We start from the raw sequence: 24,742 nt of genomic DNA, 5'->3' as shown, positions 1-24,742 counted from the left end.
CCTAGGAGGAAGTGTAGGCGTTCTGATTGGTCACAGGGGGATTGGGGCTTGTATCAGCTTGTCCTCTGGCTGATCTGTTGGACTGGTCCCAGCTCAGACAGAGGTGGACATTGGGAGGGCTTCTAGGATTGGGTGACTTTTTCTATTAAGTCACAGTGCATGCTGCAGCAAACTGGTACCCTGGCTCCCTGAATGGACCAGCGGCAGTGCTACATCTTTAATGAGAATACACTCAACAGTGAGTAATTCAACTAGAACAAGCTACAGCAACATAATGCAGAGTTTAATTGAACAACTGAAGATAATAACAGATCATACTAAGGAGACGTATGTAATTACAAGCAATAAATCAGCAGCATCGAACTGATTTCTCTAAACTACATGGAGTATGTTATGATAATTGTCCAACAAGAGGATATTACCTCCCACTGTGGGCTACAAGAACCCACAAGGTGCAGTTCATCCGGATTCCAAGTGTTACTTTGACACATCTCTGCGATGAGTTATCTTTTAATGAATTACAGAAGGGAACCTGTGTACACTCTTTCCCTTGACCAAGTTTATCGCCTCCACCATCCTGCTATCAGGTGTTATCGTATATTACTCTGTAAACACGGCTATATTACACACGCGGTAGATAAACACACAAACACTAAAAGCCAAATGACTAGGGCTAAGAGACATCCCTCCTCAATTTTGACCCCGTAAAATCCTCATATTCCGTCATAATGTATTGTGTGAACGAGTGTGTAGGTGGTGTGTGGCTGCATCTGAGCATATGGTGACGAGGAAACGCTCATACATTGTCCTCAGCAGGAACAACACCTTTCCTGTCACCTCTCCTATATTTTATGGATAGGATTGTTGGCTGGTGCATCTGGCTGTCCTCACTTGTGTTCACTTCCAAAATCAGGGGGAAAAAGTATTTGAATCATAAATGGCTAAATCATGCTAGGGCATTGATTTTCAGCAGTGTATGGTGGGTGTTTGTGTGCTTGCCGCCTCAGTAAACGGTCCTGCACATGCACACACCCCTGCAGTGCATAGGTATTCATGCAATTGTGAGTCACTTAACGGTAACATGTGGCACGTTTTACGGCACAGTAAAAGATCAGAGACAAGCAAGGCAGAGGAGCTTCCCCTGCAGTGAGGCTGGAGGGAACAATGGGCTGCTGGATCAGAGAGCCCTGACTGCCACTGGCTTCCCCCTACAGCACGCAGGTAGGCTGGCCCATTCATAAATCACTTTTATTCCTCCAAGCGCTCAACAGCCTCACCTCTTCAAATGATGCACTGTGTAAAGGGATGAGGAGAGAGGGAGGGGTGGGATGTGGGGGACGGAAGAAGTGGTGTGGGGGAGGGACTGGAGAGGAACTGATGAGACAGACGGAGTAAGCAGGAGGAAGAGCCAGGCTGATGGAGATTTACTCAAAAAGCACAAACTGGACTCATTAGAAAAAGCTCTAATCTCTCTATGATGTTGACTGGTGCGCGGGGACACAGAAAAGAGGAATTAAGATGAACTGAAAAGGCTAGCATGCTTGATGCTGGGAAGAAATAGGCATGGTCAAGATCAGAAGTTAACCAGAATTCCCAGTACCAAACTTTAATTCTGAGGTGGCCTGTCTTTCATTTTGTAATATAAATCATGGGTCAATAATTAGAGGCACCTATGAAATAGATGTAGATGTATTTTTGCACTAATGTTTTTTACACTTTGTGTTGTTTAAAGCTCTGTCACAATTTCTCTAGCTGTAAATGGCCTGCAGCAGAGAATCATCCTCACTGCATGGTGCTGCCAGCAACACATTTGGTGGTGGGTTTCTGTTAGTTTGCACTGTTTGACTATCAGCACCATTCACTAACCAACACTGAGCCATATCGAAAAATAAAAAGGTTTAATAACTTGGTGACTTTGTAAGAAATCTAAAAACTTCCTTCAACACTGATGATTTAAAAAAAACAATCAGAGAAACCATTTGGAGGATGAAGACTCATGCGATTAATTCTGTTTCCTATTTGTACTCATTTAGATCAATTTGTAGAATTCATTTGGTTTGCCCCTTTTCTGTTAAGTGATGCGAATAATCCCAATGACATCTAGTCACAGTTTTTAAATAACAACAGAGCAACGATTAGCTTCCAATATTTAACTTCCAACTCACGATTCATCATCTGAACAGGATGGAGCATCATACAAATATTGCAAGATGTTGATGTTAAAACAGTCAGTTTTTACTTTATTTAGAAGGAGGTATGTTTAAAGCAGCTCTCGTATGGAAGAACATCCTATCCCACCCCCTCATTCATTGAAAGAAAGCACATCCATTAGTCGACCCTGTTCTTATTGATCGATTAACTGCTCAGCTAAACATTCAGCCCCTCGCTATTCATCATGGAGGGAAGATGTAAGCTGGGCTGCTGAGTTTCAGGGGCAGATGGGATGTCGGGATGTAATTGAGATTAAACTGGTGGGTTGGGTGGCTGGAACAGGCAGGGTGGAGACCGACTCAGGGGATACACGAAACACACAAGGGGTTTGTCATTTAAGTTATCGGCCACCAAAACCTAAACCAACTGAGTAAAAAATGAATACACACTTTCAGGTTTAGAAGAATATGTTTAGTGAGCACGCATATATACTCAGTGCATAGCAAGTTCTACTATGAAAAGGAATTAAGGCTTTCTGAGAAATTGACTGGTTCCTTTTAAGCAGTGTGCAAACAAAAGAAACTATTCAGAGTAATAACAGGTGGATATTCACTGTTGCCATTTATGTAGCTGCAATTCTGCACCTTGATTGGCCATGTTAGGTCAAGTTTTGAGCAGACACATTAGTTTGGAATCCATTTTACCTCGCAAATGGTCAATTCTTGTAAGAGCCGTAAAGATAATGTAATCGAAAAGCTATAAATTGCAGTGGCAATACATTAATTAAATTGCACACTTAAATCTATGCAGAATTATCTCCACCCTGAAAAAAAGGCCAGAGATATAACAGAGTGAGGGCGGAATGACTGGGAGCTTGTTAAAAGGCTTATCAAATCAGAGAGTGGTGAATTGCGTGACATTTTTCTGGCTCATGAAAATACACTGACAAATGTTCACGCTCCGTTTAGGGTGTTTGTGAGTTTTTACAATCTCATTCATTACAAGTTCAGCAGTCTGGTTTCCATACGACTACTTTAAAGAGCATATTGGTGCAGCAAGACATTGGCTCACACATCCCGGGGCCTTCTGTGGTTAAGATGCATGTGGGGTGAGTAAGAGGACTTGGTTGCTGTCAATGAGGTATAAGAGGATTGAAGAGGAGAGAGTGAAAAAGAGGAGGGCACAGAGGACGTTGCTTCCGTACAGTATAGATGTGCCCCGTGATGAAACCAACTAATTAAACAGATTCTTCAGTGGCCGCGCCTCGGGAAAGCTTGAAAAAGACACTTGAAAATTAATGAGAGCTCAAAAAGGAGAGAGAAAGCAGACCAAACTTTTCATTGCCTCAGAGGTGAGGTTGCCACTTATATGCCTGCATTACCGAAAGCAGTAATAATCAGTAAATAAATAGAAACACAATAATGCCATGCGGTCCAACACTTTCCATGCTTTTCCTCACTACACCGTCACCCTTACTCTCTCCAGTGTGTGTCGGATATGCAGTTATTCTAAGTATAGAGGTGAGCAGACAGAACCACTACCATAAGCAGAGTGTTCCATCTCTATTTAAAAAGAAGAATGATAGAGACTAGGGGGGGGGGGGGTCAAAAGTACACACAGAGTGAGGGGGTGGTATCAGAGGAGGCGTTGGAGTTGGTGGTGAAGGGTGTAAAGCAGGGGAGGAGGAAGGGGGGGGGGGATTCAAGAATACTCAAGTGGTAGCACGGGAGACCACTTTATTTGGAGCTACTAAAAATAGCGTGGCAAATGGTAGCAGGGGCTAGCTGGCCTGACGCTCTTCTCCTTCCAGGCCGCTGGAATCGATAGGCAGGGAACAGAAGGGGAGGCTTCCCGGAGCCTGTAGCTAACAGTTGCTGGGAGGGGGGATATGGAAGAGAGGGTAGGGGGTGAGACGAGGAGAGGAGAGGAGCAGAGTGGAGTGGAGTGGAGCTGGAACTATTTTTTGCACTGCTTGACTAAATATGGTCAGGGAGGTGGTGAGACAAGACACATGAGCAGCCCGGCAACAGGGGCCGAGGCGTGTTTCAAATGCTTGGCTTCCCCCAAAGTGCTAACCGCTTAGCTTAGCCCTCCACACTGCAGGGCAGGAAGATTGACCCCTTGTACCTAATTTGCTGCCACTGTGTTCTTCCTGTGCTCCCTGCCCTCAAAACTGCGGCAGCATCTCCTCTTGATCTAATCTCAGAGAAAAGGTGGCCCTCAAGTTGCGCTATCAAGAATGCATAAGCTGTTGTTCACATTCACAAGGGCAAAAAGTGGATACACAAGTAATACCAAAATACATATAGCAAAATCCTCCGTCTCCAGTCCCTGACAACAGTAATCAAATTTGGATGGTTCGCAAGGGACTATTAAAAGTACAGCTGTTTCCCATACTGCAGGGGCATGTCTTTCTTAAATACCTCCATCACAATTCTGCTCTCAAACATTCAGTAAACTCCTTCTTCCAAGCTGCTGTATAAAGTTCCACTGAATAATAAAAGCGCATTTTAGGAGCAGGATAAAGCTCTGGGGCTGGGTGTGTGTGTCGATGGAATAAGAAAGAGGCAGGGTGGGAGGACGGTTGGTACACTTTCTGCCTCCTGCACCGACCAGGGCATCCTCCCAGCTCTCTCCCTCAGAATGCACATGATGGAGAGGAGAGTGCTGCAGATTTTTTTTCACCCCTCCTTCCTTCCTTCCCTCCTCTCTGTCTCTCTCTCTCTCTGCCTCCCCACTTTTTTGCTCCAAACGACAGCTCTTCAAGTCAGCTCTACGTCTTCCTCTTCTAAAGGTATGACTTGTGATTGTGTGGGAATGTTTGTGCATCTGTGTGTGTGTATGTGTGTGTTGTGTGTGTTGTGTGTGTGTGTGTGTGTGTGTCCGCTTTCTCTTCTTCCCCCCCTTCCTCCCTTCCCTGACTCTGGCACTCAACCCGCCCACCACCACCCCTCCTCCCCCCAATCATAGAAGCTGATTCAGCGAGTCAGGCGTGCACCCGGCACACACGATGGCTGCAGCAGCTGGAGCGCTCTCTAGGTCATTATGGCTCTCTTCACTACGGGAAGAGGAGGAGAGGAGGGGACGAGAGGAGGAGCAGCTCAGATAAGAAACTGATCTGACAGGTAATATATGCTCTTCCTTCGCTTTTGGATGGAGTTTATCCTGACGGGCCTTGACATCCTCTGTCCCATCTCTTCCCTCTCTCTTCCTCGGATGCGATCAGTTATAACCGCATGGTTTGCCTGTGAGTCGCGTAGTCGGAAGGGGGAGTGGACTGTTCTGCAGCAGCAGCAGCAGCAGCAGCACTGGGACAGAACTTAACCAGAGAACACCTTTGGGCTCTTTTTTTCTCCTACTCTTGTTCCTCTTCTCTTAAAAGAAGGAAAGAAATAAAGGCTTTAGAAAAAAAAGTATGGAGAGAAGGAGGATGCAGGAGGAGGTGGAGCAGGGATAAGGGAGGCTGGGGAGTTGCTATGGCCCACATGGATTTTAGCCCTGTTTTTTTTTCTTGCACTCTCTTCACTCTATCTCTCTCATCTTGTTCCTTCTCCCTCCCTCCCTCCCTCACTCCCTCCCTCTCTTGTCTTGCTCTCTGTCTCTTTCTCTCTCTCTTTTGTGTTCCTGGCACTGGCCGGACATGCTGCAGCAGCAGCGCTCTTTGGCTCATTAGGCTTCATGGTTGCAGCCCTGCCGCTATCTAATGACGGACTCGTTAACTCAGACCTGCACTGGTGTGGAGAGACATTCCCTTACGCACAATTCGCCCTCTGCGTCTGACACCTTCCACAATTTTTTTCTCTCACCATTACTAAGGATGCTATAATTACTTGGACTTTTAATGTGTTATTTTTTTCTTTTTTAAATATCTTTTTGTGGTCTTACCAAACCACTTTTCAATGTTACCGAGGGGTGGGGGAGGTCACTGCCATTCTTAATTGATGGGAGGTAAGTTTGAGAACACGGCGCACTTTTAAGCCCAAGGTTGGCTGATTGGGGCAGAAGAATGGAACGTGGCAACCAGAGCCATGACGAAGCATCAGAATAATAAGCAGCGGGCAGGTGGGGAGTTTGAACAGGGTGGAAAAACTGATTGACAACACAACTGTAAGAAGTGTATTTATTTACACAGATGTGTGCGTGTTGGGGTGGGGGGGGGGGGGGATCCAAGGGTGAGGATGGGCAGGAGGGGATGTTGGGCGGCAATAGTTGGCTGAGCAGATGTGTGTCACCAGCTGAACCCACGGCACTTAGGTTAGTAACCCAGTTACTTCTCTTTTGGTGTACCGGGCTGCTTTAGTTTAGTCGGGGCATGCAGGGCACAGAGTACTGCAGTGTTTAGCCAAAACCTAAACAGACACAACAATCACTCAGCTAATTCACTGGTGCATGTTCACCAACCTCCATCCTGCTGTGTGTAGGAAGGAATTTCACCCCCCCCCTCTCTCCCATTTGCTAGCCCTCTCGGGTGGCTGTGACATTTCCTAAACAGGACGTCACACCTTTAGGACTCTGTTCATCCACCAACGGCCCCCTCCAGTGTTACCTATGCTCACTGCTATTCCAAACCCTTCCACTGCAAAATCATTGCACCACTTTTACCACTTATTCAGCCCTCTGCCATAAAGTCTACAAATTCAAACCTTAGCTGGTCTCCCACAATCCATTTTTCCCCTTTACACTCATTGCCTCAGCACCGAGCCTGTTGGTTAGCTTAGCATGGTTGGAGGCAGTGTCAACTTGTGGAATGTGTTGGTCTGGGGTTAAGATTCATTAGAGACTTGCTGAATAATTCTCAGCAACATGCAAATGGTTATTGATCTGTTCCACCTCCTCTGCAACAAAACGGCTGAATTCATGTCAAACACAGACAGCTCAGGTTCGATCAGGAGAAAATGCGAGTGACAAAAGATGACCATAAAAACAGTAATCTAGCGAGAAAACAAGGTAGTGGAAGAAAGAGTAGGGACTGGTAGTGGCGCTAGTGGTGGGTGGGGGTTATAGCCAGGACCAATCCACAAGTGCTGAGTGGGCATTAGCGCCTTCATGTGACCTATGGCCTGCCTCTGCGCCTAAAGCCCAAATCCTGCTCACAATAGCTTCCTGTTCCACTTGGATCACCCTCGTTTTCAAACATCAGCAAGCACTCTGGCTAGCCACTGGGGACGTTGCTGACACAAGAGGGACGGGCGACAGGCAAGAGAGGAGTTCATATTGGTACAAGTGAGAGGTAGGAAAGGAGAAAGGATATATAAAGCGTCAGGTGAAATAGGAGATGGCGGTGAGGGAGATGACTGAAAGAGAAGTGGGAGGAGAGAAGGGAACGTGTTTAGTATGTCAGCAGGGCTGTTCAGCTTATAGGTGCCCCCCTGCTCCCGGGACACGGCAATGATCATCATACAAGACAAGGTGCACACAGGCTGCTCACACAGTGGACTTTCTATCAAGGAGAGAACTCCTCTCTTCTTTGCAGCTGTTTTTGTGTAACCCTTTAATCTCCTCAACATTTTTTTGGAAAGAGAAAAAGACCAACTTCTGCCATAAAAATACAGGAGCTGTATTCCTCCCCCTTATCCTCCTGGGTTCTACCAGTTGTCTGGAGGACAGCGGGGGTCACTGGGACAGTTGACTATGGTATGGACTGCAAAACTTCTGTTATGTTCAGGGGCGGGGGGACTGGCTGTTCAGCCTTACATGGCAACCAAGAGAAAGCCTTGAGTGTTGAACTGAATTTACACTCAAAGTCACCTTACGGTGCAGACTACCATACTTGGGAGAGAGAACGGAGAGGGAAAAATATCTGCTCATAACTTCCTGACCTTGGCCAAAGGTGAGAACATTTCGTACCTAAGATTACCTCCTTGGTGTACATACTTCTTTATGTACCCATATGAACATATGATAGCTATGGAATGTAAAGAAGTATGTATTCTTGGTGAGGTGTGAATCCTCGCTCCGGAAAAAAAGATGTTAAACAGCAGTGTGTGAGAAATGTTTGTTCTTTGCAGATTGTTAATATGACTGTGATCATGGTGTGAGAGAAAACAACAGGAATTAGAACAGAGTAAGAGGGGGGGAGAGGAAAGCGAAAGAGTGAGAGAGAGAGAGAGATAGAGTGAGAGAGTATGGATGTGAGTGGTAGGGCTCATACATTAGCTATACTGTCTCTGGGCAGTCTCACTGCAGCAATAACCGCTGTAGGGAACTTACTGCTTTCTCTAACTGGCTGACTTGGCCAATAAAAAACCTCTCATCCAAGATACACCACCAATTCATTAGACAATTACGTAAGCTAGCATAAAATGATAGCAATCATGTTTTGAGCTTGATTTGTCAGCAGTGTGTTTAGGGATCTTTAGCTACTTATACAAAAGTATGGCAAACAGTTGCAACATGAACAGGGCCCAATTTTATTATTATACGATTTTACTGCATTACAGCCCTTGAGATTTAGTCAGCTGTAATTTAGCACCAACTTTAGCAAGCAGAGTGTGGTATGCTGAAGCTGCTCCTGACCATTAATACCATAATCTTTTTCAGTGCTTCCACATGGCTCAAGGGAAAAAGAGAGCCAAGCCAGGTGAATTAGACCAAAACTCATGCCATTGTTTCTTTTCTTTTTAAACATGCAACTAAGAGAGCAGGACATAGTTGCTGAGGAGGCAGAATGAAGAAGCACTGAGGTTGCTGCTACTGCCACAAACTGGCTCTATCCTATTGCTGTTTCATATGGCTTCCGTGTTAACAATCTTGTGTGTTTAACTACGACTGCCCTCCCTTTATGCTACTGCCCTTATCCGCACCCCCAGCCCACATCAACCCGGCTGCCCCGTGCTCCCCTCCCTTCCCCTGATTCCTGCTCTCATTGTTCACGTTTGCTATGCTTGCCAAATGCTTTGCTGGGCCGCATGGCAGTCAGATTAGACCATCAAAAAGTGACAATGCAGGATCAGAGTCAACTCTGGCCCGTCAGCTGATTCCAATTGTTGACTGCTTCAAACAAAAAAAGGGCAACAGAATATGGAGAGGAGCACAGAGAGAAATGAGGCGAGGGGGGAGTAGTTTGCATGGTGATCTATTCATATCAAGCGCTTTCACCTATTCTGACCCCCTTTTCTGGCTATGCTTGGATCATAGACGATGCCTGTACCAGTTTTAGTTCAGGTCTGCCTCTCTTTAAACCCCTTTTAAGTAGATCTACAGTTGTACTTGAATGTTTTTTTTTTTTCATCTGCATTTTGGCTTTAGCTTATAAAAGCATGTGACAGAAATAATAAAGAAGAAAAACTTGGAATAAATAGGATTATTAATACAAATCAACATTCTGTCAATGCATTATCATAGCTTTTTATGGTCTGATGATCAAATTTGATTATTAGAGGCCTAACAACATCAAATGCATATTTAGAACAGTGTAATGCAAACAGCAAACCTTGGATCATGCATTAAACTATTTAAGTAAAACAGTATCTGTATAAATAATATGCGCTTAAACCAAATTAGATTTAGTATCCTAAATTACAACACTGTAGAGGCTGCAGGCGGAGCTGTATCTGTAACCACAAAATTTCCTCCGCAGTGGAGCAATGACAAAGTGTACATACGCAGTGCTAGTATGGTAGCTCTTTTCTAACGACATACCGGACACTTCTTTCTGAAACTGGTTAATATGCCAAGTGTGTAACTGACTAACTCTATTCTTGATTTAAATACATAAGTACGCTGATGTGACATGGCTGATATCAGCACTGACAGTCTCCATCTTTTTACCTGGGTTTACCGATGATGATAGAAATATATTCTTCTCATTTAAAAAAACAGTTTGAAGGCTGTAATCTATTTCTGATATATGTCTGAGTGGTTTAAAAAACTCTGAAGGTAGAATAAAATGATAGATATTCTTAAATAGAGCTATTTAATATTCAATGTAATGGGAAAGACGTAACTTAATACAGGGTTATCATCAAATTGAAAAAGTAGACAACTTTAAACCTAGGAGTTGTTTTCTTTAGACAGTTTTTACGTGTGAACAGTTTAATCAATTCAACTTAAAAAATAGCAAAATGTCACAACTAAAAATGGAGACCTGGAGAGCTTTAGTTTTTTTAGCGTGATATTTTCAGCCTATATGTATTATATTCTGTCTGCCAAGCTCTCTTTTCTGTCAAGACATCAGAGGCTTGTAGGAGTGCAAGGCTTGCACTGCATGTTTCTCCCGGGCCCTCAATAGCATTGACCTGGTGTCTGAGTGACAAACACAGCAGATGCTGACATTATCAAATGCTCAGTGCCTGTCGTCCCCCTTGCTTTTGCCCTGTTATGGCCCGTAGACGAGGTGATTCGCCCCGGCCACCTGACTCTGAGTGACGGAGAGAGAGGCTGTGTGTGTGTGTGTACATGTGCAAGCATGAATGTGCATGTGTATGTTACAAATAGACCTGCCTCTGGTGTGCCATATCAAGCTGGCCCTATGCTGACCTCAATCCTGTCTACAAGCAGTACAGTATATCACTCAGCTGTCGCCAACCACTCTGTGAACCTCATTTTAGCCTGGCACAAGAAGTCAATAATTATAGCAGCTGACTAAAAAATGAGAGCTAATAAAAGGCCACATAAACGTCGCTTAAATGTATCTCGACACCGTTTTGAAAGGCAGCACATGTGCTAGAGATTCAAAATGATTAGTCATACTAAGTTTAAACACTGTGTCAAGGATTAGAACATATAATAATTAAAAAAACAATGTATTGTTTAAGTTTAGATAGTAATTTAAAAGGGTTTACTTGTCCTATAATTTATCAAACATATTTACACAAAACATAAAGGGTTTTCTTTTTACACAGGTGCTACTGGGATCATCTTCGTATTAGAAAAAGATGGATTCTCAGCAGAAAATGTTACGATATTGTAATCGTGTAGAGCCCAGAAAAAGACATAAAATAATCTGCCCTGAGTCACTGTTCAAACACTTCTCTCCACACTACAAATCAGTCTCCGGGACTTAAATGACTGGTTTAAATTAATGTTGTGATTTGACACCCGAGAGTGCTGCTGTAGGAACATGAGAGAGAGCCTGTGTGTGTGGTTATGCCTCTGCGTTAGTCTGTTGGCCATCTCGGTGACCGCGGCGGCAGCATGCTTGCAGCAGGGCCCATCTGTCAGAGGCTGTAATTGCTTCATGACTCCAGGACATTTGACTCAAGTGCTCTGCCACAGATTATTATTATCCTTTTCTCAGGGAACAATTTCTCTCACTCTCGAGGAGGGGGCAACATAAAACTTAAAAAGATAGCAAGGAGGATAAATAGGGTGCCTGCGAGGCAGAAAAGGAGAAAGTTAGGTAAGGTTAGTCAACTGTCCCTATTTGTTATGGGGTTGTGGGAAATGGAGTGTAGTGTGCTAAATGTACTTGTGTGTCTTGCAGAGTGGATGAAGGTGAACAAGTGGAAGGAAAAGCACAGCAATAATCTTTTTAACTGGTCATGATGGACATGGTTTGATCATCGTTTTCAGGTTTTAATAACATATTTAAATGTAACATAGCCTCTTTCTGCTCAGTGCTTCTCTCCAGTTCCAATGGCTGCCTCTCAAACAGTGATCCCACAATGCTTTGCTAAAGCTGGTAAAATGGAACCAAATCACCTCTTGAATGGATTTGGTCCCCTTCAACCAGCTGTAGCTATGCTTTGATGACTACAGGAGCTCCTTCTACTTTGATGTCTTCAACACAAATCGCTGTAACGACAGCAGGTTTCTACTTGATGATGACGGGTTCATGTCTTTCTTTTACCAACAACATCTGGAGTGTTTATTATCATGTTAATAAAGAAACCAATCCAAGCTTAAAAAAAAACAACTTTGCTATCCTTCACTTTCCTGACTAAGCGTTACCTCTCTTCCTACAACAGAATTGATATTCTGACCGCACTATCAATGGCTGGTTCAAAAATAGCAGGGGAGGGTAGACATGCAGCGTGGGCTATTTCAGAAACACAGCACTCACATGCCTCTGTGAGAATGTGCGGCTGTTTTGCTTAGACACCTCCTTAACTGAGTGACACTGGATGCTAACAGTCAATTACACTGTGGGTGGGAGAAGGCAATAGAAAAAAATTTAAGGAGACGGTTAATGCAGCTTTGCAGGGGAACAGCGGCACTTTAAATAGATCTAAAGAAGGAATACTAAAAGATAAGTGCAAGGAACAAAAACTGAGGTAGAACAAACTTCTTTAGAAACAAATACACCATACACACAAACATTACTGAAACTCTTTGGCCTCCTTTCCCTGAAGCCTCCTGTAGTGATGTCAGACAAGCTTGGGTAGATGAGAGACAGGCACTCTAGAGGACAGAAGCTGAACGCACAAATCACAGGAGCGGGCGGTTACATTCTCACACATTCACTCGCTGTTACTGCAGGACACACAGGCAGATCAAAACTCCCTTCATACTGCATCGCCAGCCCGACTTCTATTTCTATTATCTCCACCTTATTGTATTTGTTTATTTAGCAGGGACAATGAATAGTCATGTACTGATTCTGATTTTGCTATAAAGCTGTCTTCCTAATGTGGCTCTGCACACAACCTCTAAATATAACCAGATACATTCCTCAATTACTTGTTACACTATCATTTGATACTTTAACTGATTTGAAAATGTGTTATGCATTTAGAAACTAATTCAAATTGACTGTCTATTTTCCATACGATCCTTCACTTGCAACACTTGCTTTCATCCTCTTTATTATTCCATATTCTTTTTCTGCTGATTTCATTGTCATGTATTTTAACTAAAGCAAGAGCCTGGTATTTGACAAACCTTTTTAGCAATAAATCTTATTCTGATCAATGAAATTCGACTGTTCTTTCTGTGTCTCGTGGATTTAGATTGGTTTTCTTTGCATCCATAAAAATTTAACATTTTGGTTTTGAGTCAACATAAGAGTAACCAGCTTATTCAATCATAAAAGTCTAACTTTATGAGTGGTCTAAAATGAGCTACAGAAAATGCTGAAAAAGTCCTAATTCAATCACTGGCAGCCATGAAGAACGTGTGAATATAGCTCAGAGTCTCTTGTAATGCACTGATTATACTAATTTAACAGATTTGTCTCTGTGGGACCACAACACTAATTCTATTTGATTGCATTTTGGAGCAAAGTGTGAATAATTACAGAGCCCTGATTCTGCTCAGGTGAGGTAATTATCATACAGTGCATACCTGTATGTTGCCACATTAAAAGAAAGATGAGCACTACATGAGAAAAAGGGGGAGGGCAAATATTACGAGGAGGTGACACGTTAAAGGGTACAGACCGCCGCCACAGGGCTTGTTTGGGGCCCTTTTATGAGTCATGGACTATTAATCGTATTGTTTACAGTATTGTAGCAGCTACTGGCTTCGTGCAGCCCGAGGGAAAGACACAGAGACGAACCAGGCTCTCCTCTCAGGCTGGGGCTGCGGTAAACACGTACGGAGAAAACACACAACGCGGATGTCTGAGAAATTCCTTCTTTGAAAACGTTACTATAGGTTATAAGAGCACTTTCAATTTACTAGCAATTGTTAAACATAACAACAAGGTCTAATTTATGAGGAAATGCCTTCACTATCTATAGCCGTTCATGTGTGTGTGTGTGTGTGTGTGTGTGTGTGTGTGTGTGTGTGTGTGTGTGTCTGTGTGTGTGAATAATGAAGGAGGTGAAATATAGTAAAACTCCCCAGTTCCTTCTGCCCCCCTGATGGTAGAGTTGATTTGTCTCTGCATTTGGGACTCTGAGTTGAAAGAATCATCTGTCACCCACAGGGTTCTTCCTGTGAGCCTTCCTCAATCTTCTTTCCACCGCTGTAAGACCCACCCACCCAGCCACGTAACAAAAAAATACACACAAACACAAGCGCCAGGGGTCTCTGTCTAACTCTCTACTTGAATCTAAAGCCAGAGCAAGACATTAGAAAGCTGAAGCTCGAATTTACAGATTTTGCATTATAATAGTCTCAAAAAGAAAGTAGAGATAACAACGTGTTTAACTTTAATAGCAGAACATTCTGTGCTGCAGCTAAATCTAAACACAAGAGAGAGGGGACCTACTATCAGGGGACGATAATATCAATAATAACGAGAGGTGCTTCACGTCAGCCTTCATGCAGGGTCATACGGATCAACCTCCAACTCTAAGCACTTCATCATGACAGTCATCAGCGGTACTTTTTAGAATTATGATGTTATGGCAGGAATTCCTCTAAGCACTCAACCGAAACAACCGCCTCTCGACTAAAAACACACCCGACAAGGTACTTTCACCTCAACCAAGGGAGAGATTTTCGAGGGCTTTAGGACTCGTGCACTGTCTCCCCGATATTGCAGGAGCTCGAGTGTGAAATAAAAGTAAATGGGCAGACTGGAGAAGGCGACATATATCTTCGTTTCTCTGAAGGCAAGGGGACAGAGCGTGGACTAGAGCAAGCTACACACACAACACACACAGCATAACAAGGGCCCGATACAGAAAATACTGTAGTGTGCACTTTTTGCCACTTAATCAATGAGTCCTACAGCACGCCAGCATTCTGCGCCTTTCTGTTCTGAGTCCTGGTTTACATACACATCTCACGCGCACACACACACACACACACACTGCATTATAATATTTATGAAGCAAGCACACTTTTGACGATGTTCGACTTTTTCTTAATAAGTCAACTATTATTCAGTAAAGTTAAAAAGCTGTGAAATAAATACAATTAATTTGCTTTGTAATTTCTTTCTCAGGCTTTCTTCCTGTCTGGCTGTGAACACAGGCTGATACTGCTGACCATATGAACATTGTGACCTGTGTGTGTTTCTTTATTTATCTATGTCTACTTGTGTATTTATTTAAAACACATTTTACATGTGGATGGATCAGATTTTCATCTATATAATCACGTTTCATTATCGGCTTTGGAACAGCCTGCTAAAGGGGATCAGACAGTCTAGTACTTCACCTTTTTAACATTTAAATAAACCGGGGAAAAAAATGTGTGGACTTACTTTAACTTTCTTACACAAATAATTATACTCTGACTTTTTTAAAATTTATTTAGGCATAGAATATAATTAAGTAGTTTAGACTTTGCATCTGGTAGATACTGTTTTAGGATTTAAATTGATTTGATAAGCACTATATGTTTGATTTCTTAAATAAGAAAATTCTTATTTTCTACCACTAACATTTTGATCATTTACTTTGTAAAGGAAAGGTTCTAGAACCAAAATTATTTTTTTTTCCATTACATCACAATGGAGACAGTTTTTATTTGTTAATGTGATTATTTTTTGTCTAAATCAATCAGCAGATCAACTGATCAGTGTAATATACAGGAAACAGGCAGGTGCTTTAGACGATCTATGTGCCAGAGGTGGAGGGCTGAGACTGGCCATACGTGTGGCAGGTGGCAGGTGTTCCACAGCTCCCTGACCTCAATTCCATTTGTCCTCGTGCCAAAGGAATGAATGCCAGTGAAGGGGAATGACATTTAGCCTGGGATAACCATGCTCATGCGCAGCAGATATTTACACACCCACAGCGCCCAACCAAGGGAGCAGCTGCTAACTTTTATAGAAATTGCTCCAGTCTAAAACACTGACCCTGTAACATAATGTCCATCAGCTTAAGTCACATTGGATGATCAACCTGATACAGATAGCTGTCTTCCTGAACCATCTCTATTTTGCTCATGGTGATGGATAAGAAAAGTAACTGCCAGAGAGTGGAGCAGAAACCTGCGAGAGCCAGAAATAGCTATGACCAAGGACATGGCAACTGCTGCCGCTGCACAGGCCGATCGCTTCAGGCCAGTCAACGCTCACAACACACGGTGACGGACCACAACAACAGTAAAGAGAAACAACAAATGAACTTCAAGGGCTATTAGCTTTCATAATAAAAGAAAGAAAACGCAAGACAGATGCTTTCAAGGCCTCAAAGGGTAGCATAATGTCAACTTGAGATCATACCATCTGTGTGGGAGATGGATGAGGCCTATAGGCCCGCTTTAAACTTCAATCAACGTCAAACTAAATAAAGGTTGCAAAGTTAATTTTATAGAGAGGAAAATAGGATCACTGAAGCCATTCAACTAAAATACATTTTATTGCACTACCTCAAACTAATTCAAGTTTATATTTAAGTGGGATTTGTGGGGAAAATAGATTTCCAAGTAAAAAAAAAAAAAAAATCACTTTTTTTTTAAAAAGATAAATAACTACAAAGAAAAGTACACAGAAGACTGTAATAGTTTATCACTTAGCATATTTGGAGAATAAAGACTTACAAAATATAAATCATTATCTGTAAATATTATCTGAAGGTATTTGCATGTTTCTTCAGAAGATGCTTAACAATACAATATTGTTACTGGATTGTTTATGTACATAAAAGACAATGATTTATGAAACACTCTGAAATGGTGTTCTTTAATATTATGCTGATGCCTCAATAGGCTCTATCTACAGTTAATCAAAATTTTGAATTTTGTTTGTCTTCATGATTAAACTGAGTGTGTCTTCTGGTTTAGACCTGTAGGTAGTAAGCCCAAATTTGTCATTCCAAAGGAGGATGATTAAGCATCGGATTAGTTGTCACAGATTAGTAATTCTGACATGGCCTGTGTCGTCTGGCTGCTAAGAAACAGAAAATAAAGTCGAGTAGTTTGGGCCAATGTTTTTTTCTCGAGTTTTGATAAGGCTTTATCATTTTAATTATAAAATAGACAAAATAAAAACTTGTCTGGTGCACATTAATTAAAGTGCAAAAAACTTAACGACTCTCTACCAACATGATTTTAAATTAGGAGGCTAAGATTATCAGACTTTTCTTTAATAATAAGAGTACATGGAAATTTAGCAAGTCTGTATCTACGTCAGGCTGCCTTGAAAACATCTAGCAGACACTTATTTAGCTCCTCAGCATACTATCTCCAAAGGTTCCCCTGTCCCTCAAGGACACAAAAAAAAAGGTTGTCTCATACCTGGGGTTTCCTCGCAGGGCAGCATGATGTAAAGCATTAAAGCCATTATTGTTGGTGATGGTGACATCAGCACCTGCCTCCAGCAGCACTGACAGCATGTCATCTCTCTTCTTGCTTATGGCATCGTGCAGGGGTGTGTCCCCCTCTGAATCCTGAAAATGGAATTCTTAAATTACTCCCTACTCTCTTTTGTTTCAGTCCAAAGCTGCTAAAATGGGCTCTTTACCACTGCAACATAATAAATATACCTGCCACAAATGAATGCAAAGTTTAAACTGGCTGCTGTTTTATGTACATTCATCAACTTCCACAACCTGTGTAAGAATGTATTTAACTATTGCTAAATAAGTCATAGTGATAGATACCTGGAGGCTGGGGTGGCAGCCAAAATCCAGCAGGGTTTTGACCACCTGCAGATGGCCCTTATTAACAGCTATGTGTAAAGGAGTCTGCCTTCGCTTGTTCCTGGCATTCAAGTCAGCACCGCCTCTCTGCAGCACTTCAATAACAGAGCCCTCATCACCAAAGGCTGCATGGTGCACTGCCCGGTCTCCATCTTTGTCCTGTACAGTGACACACCCGCATAATGATTAGACATCATTTCATGTCTTGAGAGGATTCCACACTTTACTCCACATTGTGAAAAGCACTTAGATGGGTTTGGATGCATTATGTGAAAAGTAAGAGTATGAATGTGAAAGGAGAAATTTATGTAATGATGCGAACCTCGGCTTCAAGGTCCACGTTGTGTTTGAGGAGCAGTTTGAGGACATCCACGTGACCGTTCTGACTGGCTGCCTGCATCGCAGTGTGTCCAGCACACTGCCCGTTCACCTGTAAACACATCAAGAGTCAAAGTGAGAATCCGGATTCTAGTCATGTCATGTTTAAGATTAGATACCCCTCAAATAAATTAGCTATCCACCTGAGGGGTTAAGAGATTTGTGAGGGTGTGTTTTTAAGCGTTTGTAAGTGTGTACGTGCATGAACGGCTGGGTGTGCATGTTTCATCACCAACTGCGGCACTGCAAAAACTAAGAGCATGAATACTAATGCGGAGTCCTTTGAGAGTCTCGAGACGTCTCTTGTCCTGGCTGGCGGATCACTTGGCCAAGCTCAGTATGCTCAGCTTTAAGCAAATAATTCCACTGAAAGGCAGTAGGGCATCTGGCCAGCCTTTCACCACTTACACACACACACATACACACACAAACTCATTCACTCTCTTTTGCTCTCTGAGTGACGACAGCATTGCAGACCTTGACATAGCCAGTTCTCATAATCTATGCAGAGCACAGGCTTCTGTCCTGTGGCAAACGGGTGTTTTCCCTGGCCTTTAGCCTGTGTCAGAACACAATATGCTACCGTATGGGGTTTGTAGATCTCAGCTCGATTCTTAGAGTGAATCGGGTCTGTGCTGCAGTGCACACCACTGCTCCCCGGTGTCTCCTCTGGGCCCAGCCTTAATGCTTTTCAGATTGAGAGAGGTGCAGGAGTGGGAGGATCTCAGAGCTTCCTCCTAGGAGACTCTCAGCCTATTCAATATACTGAGAGCGGAGCAGTGCACAGCCATGGCTGCACCAACTCCAATTATCAATGTACTTGGATCTTTTGAACGTATCAATGGCCAAATTACTTGGTGATTTGAAAAACCTATCTAGAAATGCAGCAGCTGCTCATAAAACTGCTCACAACACATAAAACTGTGTTTTCAGCACTTACATCAACATCAGGTCTCTTAAGGATGTCCTCAACCTTGGCCAGGTCTCCATTGGCTGCTGCCTTGACCAGCTCCTCATTAATATCACCGGATTCTTGTGTCTCAAATAGTTTTTTCAGCAACTGAGACAGGCGCTCTAGACAAAACAGAGTGACCACATCAAAAAGTTATTGCATGCAAATATCAGGGAACAGGGAGCAGCGAGAACAAACAACCAACATGACAGTCTTTATGTTAGTACTGCGTGTTCGTACACACCTCCAGAAGCGTTGCTTACAGCAGAGCCAGAGGGGGCAATCTTGGTGACAGCAGCTGGATTGTACGTCCAAGAGGTGCCACAAACCTCGACCTTCAGGTCACTGTCAGAGTAGATCTGCTGCACACGGCCCACCTTGCCTAGGGTCTGTTGATAAATGTTGGGACAAATACGTAAGTGTATGGAAGGCTGTTTTTTGGGGCAGTGTAACAGAGCCTGTAAGTGGCAGAGGGAAGATGGAGAGAGATGCTAAGTAACAGCAAAAGAAATGAGAGTGGAGGAAACGATAAAGTTGAAACAATACCAGCCCAACAAAACATTTTTTCTGCACTGCGCAGAAACAAAGCTGGTTGCAAAAATGAAAAACTGACTACAATATAATATCACAGATAAAGCTGTGTTCTCATTATTCCAAGCGCATTTATTTGCACACAAAAGAAGATGGATATACAAGAAGGAGACCCTTCTTCTGGCTAGGCTATTTTTCATCTAAACTGCAATACGGAGAGGACACAGCAAAATGCTTTCCAATTTTGAATCATATCATCTCGGTCCCGGCTATATGAGAAAGAGGCACTTTAAGTGTGTCGAGCAGGGTCCAGGGCTGTCCTGGAGGATGCCATCAATAACGGGGACTGCTGCAGTAGAAGCAGCAGCGGGCAGCAAACAGCCGTGGTTAGTGATCAAAACTGCAACCCATCTTAGGGTTTTAAGGCTCATTAGCTGCTGAGGGGGGCCAGTTTGGCAGGGACAAGTGGCATATTGGAGTAGACTGGTGTTACATAACCTGAGGCGTGCTGGGCAGCGATGAATAAAGTATGTAATAAGGGAAGAAAAACTCATGTTGCGACTGAAAAATTTGAAGAAAGAAAAGCGACAGGAACACAGCCATAGTCTGATATGAGTCAGGACTCATGTGCCTGCATGTTTAGACTTACTGCTACCTCTTTAAAGCAAATCTGGGACTGGCACTGCTACGTGTGAGGAAAAAGGCAGAGAATTTCTCACAGTAAAATTAATTAAGCCTACTTCAAAGAAGCTAAATGTAAACAAATTGTCTGTGAAAATGTCTGGGTTAAAATTAATTGAAATTACAAAAATGGCTAAGGAGAATGTTAACACAAATTATTATTTCAGATTTGTTCTACCACAGATAAAACTGTACTACTTTAGAAGTAAAAAAAACTATCCACTGTAGTGCCATTTAGATTTCAATTTGTTTGGCACTCAGGCTTTATAGCTTTAATCCTGAAGGCAGTTTCATTTAAAACCGTACTTCCCAAATTATTGAAATATAAATACACACGTTCCTAAAATTATTAATTAATTATTCTAAATATCTTTTTTATAATTTGTTGTAGAACCATCGTGAAACGGGGCTACTGAACATGCATCACAAACAAACAGGTTCTCCCCTTTGAAGATGAACAAATAAGTGTCAACATCTCTCAGACTCTTACAGGCAGCATGGCCTCAGCCCACTCTCCGTGGCCTCTTTGCAGCAACTTGATGCGGTCGATGTCGTAGCAAATCTGGACCAGGTCTCCCACCAGAAACTGCGACGTGCCTCCCTCTGCCCCGGCTGCTACTTCACCACTGCGCACCACATTAGCCTTTGTCAGCACTGCTGGGTTGAAAGTCCACCTACAAATACAGAGATGAATGTACTTTAACACTTGATTCATCTCAGATGATCTCTGACCAGGTATACATTCTGATCGGTCACAGAGAATAGTTGAGTTTTTAATTTAGAAATAAAAAAAAGTAGGCATAAAAAATGGAAATAATCTTAAAAGACGACCAATCTGAATACTTAAAGCAGACTGAATATCCACAGTAAATGTGTAAAAATTTATATGAATGTTTAATTTTTTAACACCTCCTAATTATTATACCTCTTGAAAAACGACTACAGATTATGACCAACTCTTCTCTCTCAAGTGGAACAAACCATCTTTTTTTTTATAGTAACGATATACTGAACTGAGAATTTTATGGTGGTTTGGGCAAAACTTGTTGAAAAGGGTTATATAAAACTAGATGGGAAACTTTACTGATAAGTGCACTTTTATTGTTCCCCCTGATTGTCAGTCAATAATTCTGAGCCAGTCCATCTGGGGACTCACCTGTTCCCACTGGGGTACTGGACGACAATATCATGATCCTCATCAATGCCGCATACTGTGCCAGTGGTTGTGAGCGTCTCAAACATGCCATCAGTCCAGCCGCCGTGGCCGTGTTGGAGGGACTGAACAATTTCAAGGTCTAAGTCAATGTTGACCAGGTCTCCAATCTGGAGACCGCCGGGATTTCTGTTGCCATTCTGCTCACCTAGAAGGTAAACAGGAGCCATTTAATAAATATATTAAAATATGCATATCACAGTGTATCAAAAATATGTTTCGATTAAAGAAGAGATACAGTGCGGTACAATAAATATCAGCAATTTCTTGGACTACTGTAACTGCATGACCTGAGTCTGTACCTGGTTTGGCAGCCAGGTGACTATATAGTGCTGCCATCTAGTGGCTAAACTGAACTAACTGCAAGTAAAACTACCCTAATGCCCTTGAAATCACTGCACCAGAACGATAGGTGAAAGAATTGGTGCAATAATGACGGTGGACACAGATCTCTGGCTTACTTACCTAAAACGGGACAGTGGTCTCTGTAAAAAGAGCCTCCTTTGGCATCCTGGACACATTTCAGATCAGACTGAGAAAAACAGGGAAGCAGTTAGATAATTACTAAGGGTAATTTAATTAGTGAAGGAGCACAATGATCATGAATAATGAAACCAAGAGTGTACACACTCTCAGCTGTAGCATCAGTGTAGTTTATTCAATATCTGTGCCCTGAGGCTAAGGCAGGACACTCAAACACTACATTGCTACACAGAGAGAGCTTCATAAAATTTGTGATGACTCAGATGTGCAGGCACTGTGGCAGAGTTAGAGGGCAGTGATGATCGTGAGACAGAGCTAACATTCCTCTGAACTGATGGAGCACTTAAGTCCTGACTACAAGTCCCAACAAATTAATATCGCAGGTCTAGGCTACTGTATCCTGCCAGCAAAACACTTTTCATCTAATTATTCTTGGTGCACAAAGAAGACATTACAAAACAGGAAAAGGTGCTGTCCTTGCATGCTGCATTCAAATCTTTCTGTTTGTTTGCAGGATTTGATAACTGTCTAAATAAAAGATAAAGCTGACACAAACTGTCAAGATAGGTGGTCTAATCCATGATTTAGTTAATCCACAGGCAGATGCTGTCTACAGTCCTATTAGTCTCTTAGAATAACAAAGGACAAATCTGTTGTGAAACCTGATTGGCCTCTTTCATAAAAAGGCAAGGGCAGTCTCCACCAATGAGGGGGATGCTTTTTCAACTGGGACGCGTGTGTAGCAGCACCCGCAACAACCCCAAGAGAATGTCTCCCTCCTCTAAAGTTGACCTCCATGTTCACTCACTCCCCCCGAAACGCAGAAAGAACAGCTTTGCCTTTATCATGCAGATACCTTCCCCTTCCAGCTGCCTGTACAATGGTGCCTTACTCATGCTGGCTGCGTGGCTCTCACAAAGGCCTGGCAGCCAAAGAAAGAGCCTCAGCCCTGTGGTCAAACACAAAAGCCACCTGACAGCTGATCTTTTGTGAGACTCAGTGTGTGTGTGTGTGTGTGTGTGTGTGTGTGTGTGTGTGTGTGTGTGTGTGTGTGTGTGTGTGTGTGTGTGTGTGTGTGTGTGTGTGTGTGTGTGTGTGTGTGTGTGTGTGTGTGTGTGTGTGTGTGTGTGTGTGTGTGTGTGTGTGTGTGTGTGTGTGTGTGTGTGTCTGTGTGTGAGTGAGTGTCTAAGCGTGAGGGTCAAGCTGGAAGTTTGCTCACCATCCCCTCAAAGCCAACTCTGTACAGGTTCTTGGCCCCATTGTCCCACAGAACGTAGGCAGCGCTGTGAGGGCTGGCTGCACTCCAGTCCTGGATCTCTGTCACCTGTGGAGGGAGAGAGCGGACACGATGATGAAGAGAGAAGAAAGTACTCAAAACATTTTTTTTTAGCATTGCAAGGATTCAGTGCTTAGTCAGAGACATGGAGATGCCCAATATGAACTTGGGCTTAGAGATTTAGTTTTGTATGCCACTTTTTCTCAATGTGATGAAGGATTGTTCCTTGTGGGAAGGAAAAGTTGTTGACAAGCTCAGATTGTCAATCTATATAGAGGTATGTAAGACGCCTTGTTTGTTAAACCACCTCTGCTTTCTGATCTAAAAGTGAATTAAATTCCCTCACTCCTGTGGAAGATAAAGATTAGGACTCATCAAGAACAAATTAGATTAGGTTTTGATTCTTTGGATCAGAGTTAATTTTTCGCTTTAATTCTCCCTTCATTTCAATCTTCCTGTCAATGCAAAAACCAACAATGTTTTACTTTTTATGACCATTTGGGGATAGTTGTGTTATCACTTTAATTTAACAAGACAAATGAAAGAGGCCAGCATAGTTCAGTCTGATCGCAGACAAAGGCTGTGGGAAACATTGCTTATCTTTCAACTTTTGACTTTGAGTCTAGATATACACCAGGTTTAGTCGAATAAACTTTTTCCTTTTTAAATGCCAATTCAATGGAATTGTTATTTTGCTAAAGGGGAATTAAAGTAAAGTTTAAAGTCTAGGGATACAAATATGGATTGCTACATCATGTCTGGTGCTAAAGGAAGGTCTTGCACAATAATATCCATGACGTTTTTCCTTTATTAGCTTTATGGGATAAAAGTCAAGGGATGGAAACCAACTGTGGTTGTGGTTGTATAGAATGCTTGAGCAAAAATTAAAAACATAAATCACAGAGCCACTTCAAAGGATAACTTAAATATCTGCAATTTTCTTTTTTTTTTGCCAAAGCAGTGAACTTCCATTAAAGCTTCCATTGTTTTCATAGAACTTGGAAACAGTACTCGAGAAAATGTACTTTTAGGAGACACTTCTGAAATCCCTCCTATCACTAAAGATACCCACAGATGATTAAATAAAATCATGCACCCTTTGCATCACCTGTTGGTCCAGCAAAAAGAGCAGCCAAACAGACCATCAAAACACTTTTGATGCAGTTTTTTTGTGTTCGTTCTACATCATGACTTATGCTATAGTCAAAATGTGTGGTGTGAACCTGCTGGCAGCTTTAGGTAACAACGTTTGAAAGGCCTTTAAGCCTAGGAATATGATTTGTTATACAAATATGTAGTGAGCTACAATGGGGGGAGTGGAAAATCAATTCAAATTTGGAAGTTAAGTTTAGGGTTTTCCCATTAGACTAGCAGCTCAACGTTTCCATCACACTGAAGAGTGTCAAGAGAAGAGCACAAGTGAAGTAAATGAACTCTTTAATTAAAAGCTGTGCCTTAAGTAAATACAGAAATCAGATCGTTAAATTATTTCCACAACCCCTTACAGCGGTAATTGATAAATGGGCCTTAGGAGGTAATATTCTTGCTAAACTAATGGAACATCTAAGCTGCAGGACATGCAATAGCAGTTTTCTGGAGAGCATATTGCTTACAGCATCATAAAACAGTAATGAGATATGCCATTAAATAACACAGCA

General features: G+C 42.5%; 1 protein-coding gene across 4 annotated transcripts in view; it reads right to left on the bottom strand.

Moving 5' to 3' along the window:
* The window catches only part of mib1 (MIB E3 ubiquitin protein ligase 1), a 51,721-nt gene that overhangs the window by 20,468 nt on the left and 6,511 nt on the right, over window positions 1-24,742 (bottom strand). For all 4 annotated transcript variants that reach the window (XM_061044952.1, XM_061044953.1, XM_061044950.1 and 1 more), the window contains exons 4-12: window positions 23,028-23,132; window positions 21,791-21,857; window positions 21,269-21,473; window positions 20,603-20,786; window positions 19,145-19,289; window positions 18,889-19,022; window positions 17,893-18,000; window positions 17,532-17,729; window positions 17,167-17,318 (exon numbers count right to left, since the gene is read on the bottom strand). In XM_061044952.1, coding sequence (XP_060900935.1) covers window positions 17,167-17,318; window positions 17,532-17,729; window positions 17,893-18,000; window positions 18,889-19,022; window positions 19,145-19,289; window positions 20,603-20,786; window positions 21,269-21,473; window positions 21,791-21,857; window positions 23,028-23,132 — 1,298 coding nt within the window. The remainder of the gene's footprint in view (window positions 1-17,166; window positions 17,319-17,531; window positions 17,730-17,892; window positions 18,001-18,888; window positions 19,023-19,144; window positions 19,290-20,602; window positions 20,787-21,268; window positions 21,474-21,790; window positions 21,858-23,027; window positions 23,133-24,742) is intronic.

The sequence above is a fragment of the Labrus mixtus genome, chromosome 8, assembly GCF_963584025.1.
Source record: "Labrus mixtus chromosome 8, fLabMix1.1, whole genome shotgun sequence".
In the NCBI taxonomy this organism is placed as follows: domain Eukaryota; kingdom Metazoa; phylum Chordata; class Actinopteri; order Labriformes; family Labridae; genus Labrus; species Labrus mixtus.
The sequence above is the reverse complement of the archived record's forward strand: the minus strand, read 5'-3'. Positions and strand labels throughout refer to the sequence as shown.